We start from the raw sequence: 12,693 nt of genomic DNA, 5'->3' as shown, positions 1-12,693 counted from the left end.
GGGACCTGGAGAGTACAGGAAGGGCAAAGGACACTTGTGGAGAGAACCGCACTGCAGAGGTCGAAAAGAACATGTGCAGGCGGCGGCTCAGGGGGTCTGGGCTCCAACCTGCTAAACTGGCCTCGGACTATTTCATTCCTGGTCAGCTCAGCCTGGAGTTTAAGCAGGTGTGTTAACATATCTTATGCAGCATGGTTAGGTGTCCACTGAAGGATTCAGGATTCCTAGTCTGCCACAGAGATGACATCATCGAGAGTCTCAATTTTTCCAAGAAGGGCACATGGGGGCGCCTGGCTGGTGTGGTTGGCTAAGCGCCTGACTCTTGATTTGGGCTCAGGACCTGATCTCAGGGTCTTGAGATGGAGCCCCATGTTGGGCCCTGCGCTCAGCGGGGAGTCTGCGTGACAGTCTCTCTCTCCCTCTCCTCTGCCCCTCCCTCCACTCTCTCTCAAGTAAATAAATCTTAAAAAAAAAAAAAACAGAAGGGCACCTGGATGCTGTACTCCCTGACATCTGACATGCTCGCACCTGCCAGCCTGTTGTCTGGAGCCTGCAGGACCCCCAGCTGGGATTCAGACTCGCTTTACCGTTGTCTAGCAGTCTTGATAGGAAGAGTCTGAGGCCAGCCTGACTGATTTCTCACGGCACCCGAATTGCTTTTGTCCTACCTGAAAACCTGTCAGATTCCTTCCTTATACTTGAGGTTCAGTAACTTCACCAAGACATAGTCCAGTGTTGATCGTTCTGATATCAAAATTTCCCGTAGTACTGCTGGAGTCTCAATTATTTGTCTCCCCCCAGATTCATATGCTGAATCCTAAAGCCTGATGTGACAGGATTAGGGTAGGACTGGGAGGAGCACTGAATGAATCACCGCTCAGGAGGAATCCCTGAAGAATTAGATTAGTGCTGTTATAAAAGAGGCCCCAGGGAGCTAGCTTGCCCCCTTCCACTGGGTGAGGATACAGAAGTCAGCACCCTCAAAAGACTGCCCTCACCTGACCTTGCTGACACCCCAATCTCAAAGTTTCAGGCCCCAGAATCATAAGAAATAAATTTCTATTGTCTATAAGCCACCCATTTGTGGCCTTTTTGTTATAGTGGCCTGAACAACTAAGGCAAATACAATATCCTCTTCTGGTCCTAAGATTTAATAATAATAATAATTAATAATTCTTCTTCTTCTTCTTCTTCTTCTTCTTCTTCTTCTTCTTCTTCTTCTTCTTCTTCTTCTCTTCTTCTTCTTCATATCAGGGACATTCTCTTCAGTTGCCTGGAACATCTTTTCTATTGTATTTTGTCCTACACTCTTGCTCAGGAACTAGAATTATGGCTATGTTGTATCCTCTGTTCTTCCATAGCTGTTACTTTCTCTAGAACTTTTTAAAAGTCTGTGTTCTTTTCTTTTCTTTTCTTTTCTTTTCTTTTCTTTTCTTTTCTTTTCTTTTCTTTTCTTTTCTTTTTCTATGTTCTTTTCTATTTCATTTTGTGATTTTTCTCAAACTCTGTCCTCTGACCTGGATTTCTCTTAAACTGAGTTTATCACTACACTAGATACAATTTGTTGGTTCTCGCCCATTCCCATTTGCCCACAGAGCCGAAAGCCTGAAGGTTGCATTCTGGTTAGGTTCTGCCAGAGGGAAGAACTGGTGGGAGATTAGAAGTTGGGTGGAAAGGAGAAGCCATTTTTTTCTTTTCACTTCTGGCTGGAGAGACGGCAGGGGACTGTGCCCCCTGGCTGCTATCACCAGCCAAGGCGGTGGGGGGCTTCTGTTCAGAGACAGTGATGGTGCCTCCACTGGTCAACAGTGAGTGTGGCTCATGGCTGCCACCTCTGGGTTACATACCCATCTCCTATTTGCTTTCCCAGCCTCTTCCACATTTGTAGCAGATTCTCTGCATTATTTCCCTCTCTGCTTTAAAGTAATACCTGGAGCAAATGCAGTTTTCGTAATTGGATGCTGACTGCTATGATTTCCATCATCATCTCTTTGCTTCTTATGTGGCTTTACCTCTGAAACGGTTTTCTTTTTCTCTTCTGTTTCTTTCTTTCTTTCTTTCTTTTAAATTTATTTATTCATGAGAGACACAGAGAGAGACAGAGACATAGGCAGAGGGAGAAGCAGGCTCAGGGATCAGGAATCCTGATGCAGGACTTGATCCCGGACCCCGGGTTCACACCCTGAGCCAAAGGCAGACGCTGGACCACTGAGTCATCCAGGTGTCCCTCTTCTGTTCCTTAGCATCGGCAGCTCACTGTTCATCTTCTGTGCCTTATAATTTTTTTCTTTAAATCCTTGTATCTCTTCTCTGATCTCTTCTTGTCTTTTTAAGGGATAATCCTGGGTCTCGGTTCTTGTGTTCTTTAATTTCCCTTGCAACATACGCTGTGTATCCACCTTATTTTTGTTTTTTTCTTCCATTTCTTTTAGTTGCTAGTTACAGTTCCCTATAGTACAGTGAGTGGTTCTCAAACTTCAGCATGCTTCAAAATCACCTGGAGGGCTTGTTAAAACACAGATTCATGGGGCCCAACCCCAGTATTTCTGACTCAGCAGATCTGCAGTTGGGATAGGAAATCTGCATTTCTAACAAGTTATCAGATAAGGGGCTGCTGCTGCTGCTCCAAAGACCACACTTTCAGAAGTGTTGCTATAGTGGATGTTGTTGGAGATCCACCCAGATCCCTCTCACCAAGCTGGCACCCATCTGCCAGCTGCGGTGAGTGTTGGCTCACAGATGCCCCTTTTCCTGAGAAGGTTCCTCAACAGGAGCTATGTTATCCAGAAATTCCTGAGAGATTGTGTTCCCCTGAGGGTGATCCATGGTCCAAATGATTGATGATGCATTTAGAATACAAAGTCCTGGTCCCTTGCCTCAAAGTGACAGTATACCTCTCTGGTGCCATTCATGGTGCAGAACTCCCTATGGGATCAGGCTGGGGCTTCAGTTGAAGCCATATCTTTTTTTTTTTTTTTTTTTAAGATTTATTTATTTTGAGGGGAGGGAGGGAGGAGCAGAGGGAGAGAGTCCTCAAGCGGACTTTCTGCCAAGTGAGGAGCCCAACAGAAGGCTCCATCCCACAACCCTGAGATCACAACCTGAATGGAAACCAAGAATTGGAGGCTCAACTGCCTGAGCCACCCAGGTGCCCCTGAAACCATATCTTTGATTAATTTTCTCCTCTTGCCTAATCCTGCTTCCTGAGAGAGCTCATTCAATACATCACTCCTTCAAGAGTCCCTATTTTGGGCTCTGTTTCTAGAGAACTTGACCTAAAGCAGTCCCCTTCTGGGTCTGTTCTGATTACACTTTAATAGGGCTTATTGTTTGCTGGAACAGAGCATAGAAGGATGAGGAGGAGTAAATTGGGGCAATCTACAATTTTCATTTAGATTGGCTGTCTTAAATACCCTCTTATTAAGTTCATTAACTCCTTTGCAGTGGGGCTCCTAGAAATCCCCCTCAGTCCCATTCTCTCTGTTTCAACTGCCTTTTCACCACCTGCTATGCATAGATTTCCTAGGGCGTAACTCTAACCCCTAATGTGACTGTATTTGGAGACAGGGCCTAGAGGTGGTAATTAAGGTTAGATGAGGTGAGGCTAGGGCACTGACACAAAAAGGATGGGTGTCCTTTTAAGAAAAGACACCAGAGAGGGGTGCCTGGGTGGGTCAGTCAGTTAAGCACCTGACTTCGGCTTAGGTCATGATCCTGGGGTCCTGGGATCAAGCCCTGGGTCAGGCTTCCGATTTGGCGGGAAGTCTGCTTCTTCCTTTCCCTCTACCTCCCCCTCCCTCACTCCTACCCCTATTCACACTTTCTCTCTCAAATAAATAAAATCTTAAAAAAAAAAAAAAAAAAAAAAAGAGCCCAGAGAGCTCTTTCTCGTCTGTATAAAGAAGAGGTCATATTAGCACATAAGGAGATAGCGCTCATCTACGAGCCAGGAAGAGAGGTCTCAACCAACTATGCTGGCACCCTGACCTTGGCCTTGCAGTCTCCAGAACTGTTAGAAAATAAATTTCTGCTGTTTTAGGGCGCTAGGCTAGCGCCCTAGCCTATGGTGTTTTGTTACTGCAGCCCCAGCTGTCCAAGGTGCCCTCCTTCACCATGCCTCCTCCAGCAGTCTCCTCTGTTGTATCTTGTCTGTCTTTCCTTCAGTTCCATCTCCCTGACCCTCTGGGGACATTCCCCCTCCTCTGAAGTTACCTGCGGGGTGAGATGGCTCAGTCTAATAAATGGTTGAATCAGACCTTCATGTCTGTGACATGTTCAAGGTCTCTAGGTCTGGGAGAGCATGGCAGTTCTCAGTTTCCTTTTCACCAAAATCCTGATTTCACAGTACTTAGTGAAAGTCCTTTCCAGTTAGAGGTTGTAACTATTTCCTTTAAGATGAAATTCTTTTTTCTTTCTGTTTATAATTCTTTTTGTTGTGAATAATGAGTTTTGAGAAAGGGGATGGAGGGATCCCTGGGTGGCACAGCGGTTTAGCGCCTATCTTTGGCCAGGGCACGGTCCTGGAGACCCGGGATCGAATCCCACGTCGGGCTCCTGGTGCATGGAGCCTGCTTCTCCCTCTGCCTATGTCTCTGCCTCTCTCTCTCTGTGTGTGACTATCATAAATAAAAATAAAAAATTAAATAAAAAAACAATGTGGCTACTATATTTAAAAAAAAGAGAAAGGGGATGGAGTAAAAATCTCTCTGGTTATTACTAACACATATTTCTTTCTTATCATGTATATCATGCTTATTGATATACATGGATATAGGATGGATATCCATCCCATATTTAGGTATCCTATCCATCCTATCCTCTTTAGGATATGTAAATATCCATCCTATATTTACATATGATTTATATCCCTTTATAAAGTAGGATATTTGATGTCTGTATAAATGCTTTCTAATGTATGGATGCATAGTTGTTTCCAGTTTCCTGTCCTGTAAATAGCATTGCTATCAATCTTTTTTCATTTGTCATTTATCTAATTATGTCATTAGGATATATTCCTAGAAATGGAATTTGTCAAAAGCTATGTGCCTGTTTAAAACTTTGCGCACTGCCACATGTTAATTTTTAGAAGGTTTGGTATCAGCTACAAAGGGCTACTGGAGCATCACATAGAAGGTGAAGCCCCCAAAGGATGCCCTCCATAGAGGGGCATTTCTGAGACAAAACCATAACAGCAATGCTTTTTAAAAAGTCTGTATAAATGAGTGAGATTCTCAAGAATTTTCATTTATGTAATATTTCTCTGCCCTGTTTATGAGTACATGGTAAAAATGTCATTAGATTTTTAAAGTAAAAACCTGGGGTGCCTGGGTGGCTCAGTTGGTTAAGCATCTGCCTTTGACTCAGGTCATGTTCCCAGGGTTCTGAGATTAAGCCCCGCATCATGCTCCTTGCTCAGCAGGAAGACTGCTTCTCCCTCTCCCTCTGCCCCTCCCCTACCCCGCCCCTTGTGCTCTCTCTCAAATAAATAAAATCTTTTTTTTTTTTAAGATTTTATTTATTTATTCATGAGAGACACACAGAGAGAGAGAGAGGCAGAGACACAGGCAGAGGGAGAAGTAGGCTCCATGCAGGTGCCTGCCCAGGATCGTGCCCTGGGCCGAAGGCAGATGCTCAACCGCTGAGTCACCCAAGTGTCCCTCAAATAAATAAAATCTTTAAAAAAAAATGATAAAATTAAAAAGTAAAAATTTGATACAAGGCACCGTGGTAGGCACTGGCCCATAGTACATAATCCAAAATGCATATTTTATTAGCTAAGCTTTATTAAAAACTCAAGGATGGCATGAGACATGCAAATAAATGAACATTTATTTAGTCAACACATTTTAATTGATAATCTACTATAGGCTGTTCTAAGGCCTGAGGATACAGTCATAGGCAAAAGCAATAAATGTTTCCTGCCCTCATGGAATTTAAATTCTAGTGAGGGAAAGAGACAATAAACATGATACACATGATAAGTTAAGAAAGAAATACGTGTTAGTAATAAGCAGGGCCATCCCTAAAAGGTTGTGAGAGCCAAGGGCAATTCAATCAATTTAGCCCCTACCCAAGATATTCACCCTGGAAAGGGGGCCACACTGCCCTCATCTTTCACAGCACACTTGGGATATGATTAAAGGGGAAAAAAATCTCAGTTGAATTTTAGTGGTTGTGAGAAAAGAGGAGGAAGGTACCAGAACCCCTGAAGCACAGGACACAGGGTGGCTACTCCCAGAGCCAAGATGAAAAACAAGTGGAAGGGAGACCAAAGGTGTTTATGCAGCAGTGGTGTGTGTGGGTGGGGGGTGGCCACGCTGATGAGACAGACTACTTCCCCGAGGGGATTTTGTGGAAGCATCTGAAGTCGGTGAGGACAGCCATACAGATACCTAAGGAAAGAGCCCTCCAGGCAGAGGAGGCAAATTCAAAGATCTCGACTACACAGTACACCAGCATAATGGGTCAGGAGTCAGTAGGTAGGTGGAGAGAAATACAAATGAGGAATGAAGGAGATAGAAGAAGCCAGCTGGGAACAAACGAGACTTTACAAAGATGTTGGGCTTCAGCAGTGAAGAAAAAAGAAAAAAAGATAAAGCCGCATATTATACCTATTGCTTGAAACTTGGAGAGGTTTTTTATAAGGTGAAATTAATTTTTAAAGGCCAGGAAAACGAAGGTGAAAGAATGCTGTTTTTAAGTGTCATAAAGTGGTATTACAAGCTCTACATTGACGACTTGTTCTCGGCATCCACAGGAGACAGACACAGAGAAAAAAAGACTTAAGAGATAATTTACTAGGCCTGTGCCAAAGAGATCAATCAGACAACCCCCGGAGATCCCTTCCAGCAATCTGTGAGCCTCAACACTGTTTCTTACACAAAGAATCATTGACATTTCAGTTTAGGAAGTTGGCCAAAAGAAAATCCTTAGCGTTTCATTTTATTGAACATGAACACAATTGCTCTAAGTCACCTTCCTTCTCGAAAACCTTAAATGGCTCCAGTGTTGAGGGAAAATGTTTGAAAGCATTAAAAGCTCTCTGTGATCCGGCTGTAATGTATGGGTTTAGTGTTATTCTTTGCCCTAGTCAGACTTAAATATTCATCACTTTCCAAAGGTGTTTGATGACAGAGTACTCTTCTTCACATCTTCAATCACACCAACATTGCTCTTGAAATGCCTTTCTTACTCTCCTTCATTTATCTAAAACCTACCTTTCTAAGAGTAAATTTGTTCAACAAATCTTTATAAATGGCTTATCAGAAAGTATTAAGAACCTTAAAACTGTTCCTAACTTTGACCAATTCCTTTCTGAGAATCTCCTCTAAGGGAATCATCTGAGGGGCAGGCAAAGATTTATGCACGAAGATACCCTCAGTAGCATTATTGATTTTTATTTTTCTATTATAAAGAATGTCAAGCACACACGAAGACAAAGAGGTGGGTATAGTGGAATTCCATGTATCCACCACCCAGATATAATCATTTATTGCCATATTTGTTTCAACTAACATTTTTTTCCCTTAAAAAATCTGCTGAAGTATTTTAAAGCAAATCCCAGATATCAGGGCATTTTGCACCTATATATTTCTATATGCATCTCTGAAAAATATGAGCATTTTCTTATCTAACCTTAATGCTCGTAACACAGCTAGCAAAATGAACAATAACACCCAATCCATAAGTGTATTTCCAAATGTCTTATTTTCAGTTGTTTTACTCAAAAACATCCAAATAAGATCCACTCATGGCATGTGGCTACTGGGGTTCTTATGTCTTTTTGAATATAGAGTGGACTCCTTCCTTAATTACCATTTTTCATGCCACCAACTTGTTGGAAGAAACCAGGTCACTTGTTCTTTAGGATTAGCCACATTCTAGTTTCATCTGTGAATCAGTCCGGATAGGCCAGTTTATACTCCAAATTTCATTTGGTTAAAACAAAGAAACCCTAATTTTTCCTCCTGTATGTCTGTCTGTCTCCCATTGACTGAGAGGTCTGTTCCCTGCTATCATCAGGGTGACTTCCAGAGCCAGACTGGTGAAGTAGTTAGTGTGCAGAACATCATTGCTGGTCATCATGACAGAGAAAGAAAACAGCTTTGAGGGGTCTCATGCAGGCCTAGTTATCACTTCTCATCTAATTGCCCACAACTGGTCACCTGGCCCTACCCAAACAAGGAAGGTCAGAAAATATATTCTGCCACGTGTGGGAAAGGCATAGATGTGGGCATTTCTGTGAGCTATAAAATGGCTACTAGTCTATTTGCTTCCCTGTGGTGGCATTTTCCTTGTTTTTTTCCATCCCTTGTATTTCCTGAAAAATGGAAGTTTACTCTAGAACTTGATTCAATTCAGGCTCAGGAATTCTGGTGGAAGATTTCTGAGGTTGGCCTGTGTGCTTCATATCGCATCACATCAGGAGCATATAGTGTGTAATTGTAGTAGATCATAGTAATAGCCACTGTCTCCTTCTCTTCCCATCATGTATGTGTATACATGAAGACAATCACAGAGAGACAGAGAGTAAGAGAGATTAATTTGAAGAAATTGGCTCGTATGATTATGGAGTTTGGCAAGTCCAAAATCTGTAGGGTTGGCTGACTGGGCATCCAGAGAAAGAGCTGTTGTTGTAAAGTCTGAGGGCTGTCTATTGGCAGAACTCCTTCTTGTCCAGGAAAGGTCAACCTTTGTCCTATTAAGGTCTTCAAAGATGAGATAGTGGGCAATCTGCGTTACTCAAAGTCCACCAATTTAAATGTTAAAGTCCACCAATTTAAATGTTAATCTCATCCAAAAAATACCCCATACATAAACATCCAGGATGTGTGAGCAAACATCTGGGCATCGTGGCCCAGCCAACGTTACACATAAAATCAACTATCACAAACTAAGATTATGTTACAGGTTGAACTATGTGTCTGAAAAAGACACATTGAAGTCTTAATCCTTGGTACTTATGAATGTGACTTTACCTGAACACAGGATTGTTACAGACATAATTAGCTAAGATAAGGCCATACAGGAGTAGAGTAGGCCCTGATCCAATATGACTGGTGTCCTTAGAGAGGAGAGGAAGAGACACAGACACAGATATGTACAGAGGGAAGATGAGGTGAAGACATACAGAGAGAATGCCATATGATGACACAGGCAGACATTGGAGCTACATGGTGCCACAAGCCAAGGACTGCCAAGCACTGCCCACAACTCCAGAAGCTAAGAGAAAGGCATAGAACAGATTCTTCCTCAGAAACTCTAGTAGGAACAAACCCTGTCAGTACCTTGATTTCTGACATTTAGCCTCTAAAGCTGTGAGACAATAAATGACCATTGTTTTAAGCCACCAAGTTTGGAGTACATTATTATGGTGGCCCTAAGAAGCTAATATGAACCACAGAAACAAAATACTATGTCCCAATGCCATTGTTTCCTGTGTGTTTATCAACTTGAGATAGCATTTGGTTTGTGCATTTTTGTTTTCAGTATTCTGGAATTTCTTTTTTGTTTGAATTTTTGGCTATATTAGTTACTTATGTTTTCAAAGTCGAGCTAAGCTAAATAACAAAGTATATTCAGATAAGTTTTATTTCCCTCCAATCTGTCCTCTGCTGTTTCTTTCTTTCTTTTTTTTTTTAAAGATTTTATTTATTTATTCATAGAGACGCAGGTAGAGAAGCAGGCAGAGGGAGAAGCAGGCTCCATGCAGGGAGCCCGACGTAGGACTCCATCCCGGGTCTCCAGGATCACACCCCCGGCTGCAGGCAGCACTAACCTGCTGCACCACCGGGGCTGCCCCCTATGCTGTTTCTTACCTTCCCAAGGCATACCAAAAAAAAAAAAAAAAAAAAAATCAACTACTATCTACAATGGTTGTCCCGGGGAAATCAGATTATGTTTTTCCTAATTCTCTTGAGATTTTCAAATCAGGGCAAAAATAAAATTAAAAGAAAAAAAATAAAATTATTCGTACAAGGCCCAGCTCAAGTTCTATAGCCTCTATGATACCTTCCCATAAGTATTTTCTCTTTTCTGAACTCATACATTTACTGTATATGTTGCTCACTTAGTCCTTTTCATCAACCAATCAATAAATTAAAAAATTAATGCACTGAACCTAAAAAATATTAATGCACTGAGATCTAAAGGGCACCATGTTAGATGCCATGAGGACACAATGTATTCAGTCAAGTTTTCATGTACAGGCATTTCCTTTATTATAGCTGTATATTGAAGTGAAAGCTTCCTTGTAGCCTACATGGTGGCCAATCACTCCTGACTAATGAACCAAATTCCTTTGTACAAAATCTTGAAGAGAAAATAAAAACTGAAGCAGATTGATACAAATCTCTTTAATAAAGTATATCAATGACAACTTCATGTTTAAATAAATATATTGTTAAAAAAATCATGTAAGAGTATTCTGTTCTAATTACTAAGGAAGACTTGAGACTGTTATTCCCTCTGCAGAAACACTATGCACAGATGCAAAGTGATCAAAGGCTGATATAATAATGAATCTCAAGTAAGTGGCATGGCCGTCTCGTGCCTGTAAAGGAAAAATCAATATGGAAGCTTTTAGCAATTCTAGTTAACTGTTAAAGAGCAGTTAGCAAAAGAAAGGGTTTGATGCAAGAATGATATCCTAAGAATATAATAATATGTAAGATATAATATTCAGAAAAGAAGCTAGATGCATGTAACAGTACCACTGCTCGGATGTATTACCAGGCAAATATCAGCATTGGTTTGATGAAAAATAGCAAGCAGAGCTAAAAATTGCAATTTTACATTTCTGATTAGTTTTTTAAAAGTGTCTTTCTAAAGTATTTTTCAATGTTAGGAGATTTCCTTTGTTCGATGATTCCTCTGACTCTATTATCCTGAAACATTACTATACTTTCACATTTATATGTTTCTCTGGAAGGCAATTAGGTGATATATATGTGTGTGTGTGTGTGTGTGTGTGTGTGTGTATATATATATATATATATATATATATATATATATGCAGCTATAAATATGTTTACACTGATGAACCCAGTAATTTTATTCCTTGAAATTTAATCTTAGAGAATAACTTAAAAGGTGAAAATCATGGTAGTGAGAACACGCATAAGATGTTCCTGTTGTATTACTTACAATGACAGAGGGAGGAAAAATAAACTTAGTCAACATTTGCCTCTTTCCATACGTTTCATTTTAAAATTATAATTATAAAACTTGTAACACAATATTGTTTAAAATTCTTCATTTTTTACTACTTTAACTATGTGATGCACATTGACACTAGAAGAAAATAAGTATAACAAAAGTTCTTGTGGCAGGGAAATAAAATCATGGGTGACTTCCAGCTGCCTACTTCCCCTTACTATTTTCTAAATATTCTGTAATGTTGCAATGCTCCTTGATTCACAATGAGACCTGATACAAAACACTTAACAGAGGCTTACTAATCATAACCCATTAGTAAAGATGGAGAAAAACAAGCAGATAAAATTCAGTCTAATTAATTACTTTTCTGACCCCCATTGGCCTCTCCAGTCATTGGGCACATTTGGTGGAGAAGATAATTAATAGCATTCAAAAACTTCCTACAGAATCTTTTGAAGCACGGATTTCATAGCAGCGCCCAGCAAGTTGTGAAGAAGGAAACTTAATGGACAAGGTTCCTCGTTAAGCCTCATTTAGAGAAAACTTAATTAAACAAACACTACCACCAAAAAAGAAAGAAAGAAAGAAAGAAAGAAAGAAAGAAAGAAAGAAAGAAAGAAAGAAAGAAAGAAAGAAAGAAAGAAAAAGAAAGAAAGAAAAAGAATCACAAAAAAACGCACATATTCAGTTGTTTCACCTTTTTGTGTTTGTCTAAAACCAGGGCCTGATAAACTACCAGGAACAGAGAAACTCCTGATGAGGCAGCAGCTTCCTCATCAACAGGCATTCATTCCACTTGACAAGCAAAGCCCAATGGAATGTTGTCGAAAAATGCTGGTTCTCTTTCCACCTCATCTCTCTTTGGCTTATTTGTTGCTGATCCTATGCTCCATTTCCCCTTATGTGAATCTCCCTTGTCCTTTCATGCTTAAATTAACATCTGATTTTGGCATCTCAACCTTTTTTGATTCCTATTTTAAAAGGCCTACAGAATCAAATGAAAGAAAGCAAAGCAAGTAAATACTTCAAAATAAATGAACAAAATAAAAACAAATAAGTGAATTGTCTTATTCTTGCTGTTATTCTATGACAGATAAAAGCCTAGTTATGAATGTATTTATAGTATTATTGAGATTTAGATTATAGTATTATTGAGAATAACCTTCTCTATTGGTTGATTAGGTATGGAACCTCTAACATATCACAAAAGTATTTATTAATTTCATGACTGAGAAGATATAATTAAAATGTAAATAGATTATGCTGGCTAAAGATAATATTTATCTCTATAAAGTATATCGACTTACCATAATTTCTTCATTTTGAAGCTGCCCCTCTGTGTGGACTAGATCTAAAGCACAAATGTAACAGAAATGAGTTAGGGATCAAAATGCATGAGGACAGCTACCGAAATTTATATTCACCAAAATATGATGTCTGGTAAACTATAGTTAGATCAGACTTACCAGAGCTGGGGGGTTAAAATTCAATATCAAAATGAGAATATTTGATGTAAAAGGCATGAAAGATAAACTG

At 40.2% G+C, this 12,693-nt stretch overlaps 1 protein-coding gene across 6 annotated transcripts in view; it reads right to left on the bottom strand.

Moving 5' to 3' along the window:
• Positions 1 to 12,693, bottom strand: part of HSPB11 (heat shock protein family B (small) member 11) — a 43,657-nt gene that overhangs the window by 5,523 nt on the left and 25,441 nt on the right. For 4 of the 6 annotated variants that reach the window (XM_025427688.3, XM_025427689.3, XM_025427692.3 and 1 more), the window contains exons 6-7: positions 12,465 to 12,508; positions 10,341 to 10,552 (exon numbers count right to left, since the gene is read on the bottom strand). In XM_025427688.3, the coding sequence (XP_025283473.1) occupies positions 10,439 to 10,552; positions 12,465 to 12,508 (158 nt within the window). In that variant the 3' untranslated portion in view covers positions 10,341 to 10,438. The other 2 variants (XM_049110427.1, XM_049110428.1) reach the window with 2 other exon arrangements.

The sequence above is a fragment of the Canis lupus genome, chromosome 5 (genome assembly GCF_003254725.2).
Source record: "Canis lupus dingo isolate Sandy chromosome 5, ASM325472v2, whole genome shotgun sequence".
In the NCBI taxonomy this organism is placed as follows: Eukaryota; Metazoa; Chordata; class Mammalia; order Carnivora; family Canidae; genus Canis; species Canis lupus.
Note: the sequence above shows the minus strand (reverse complement) of the source record. Positions and strands in the feature narration are given on the sequence as shown.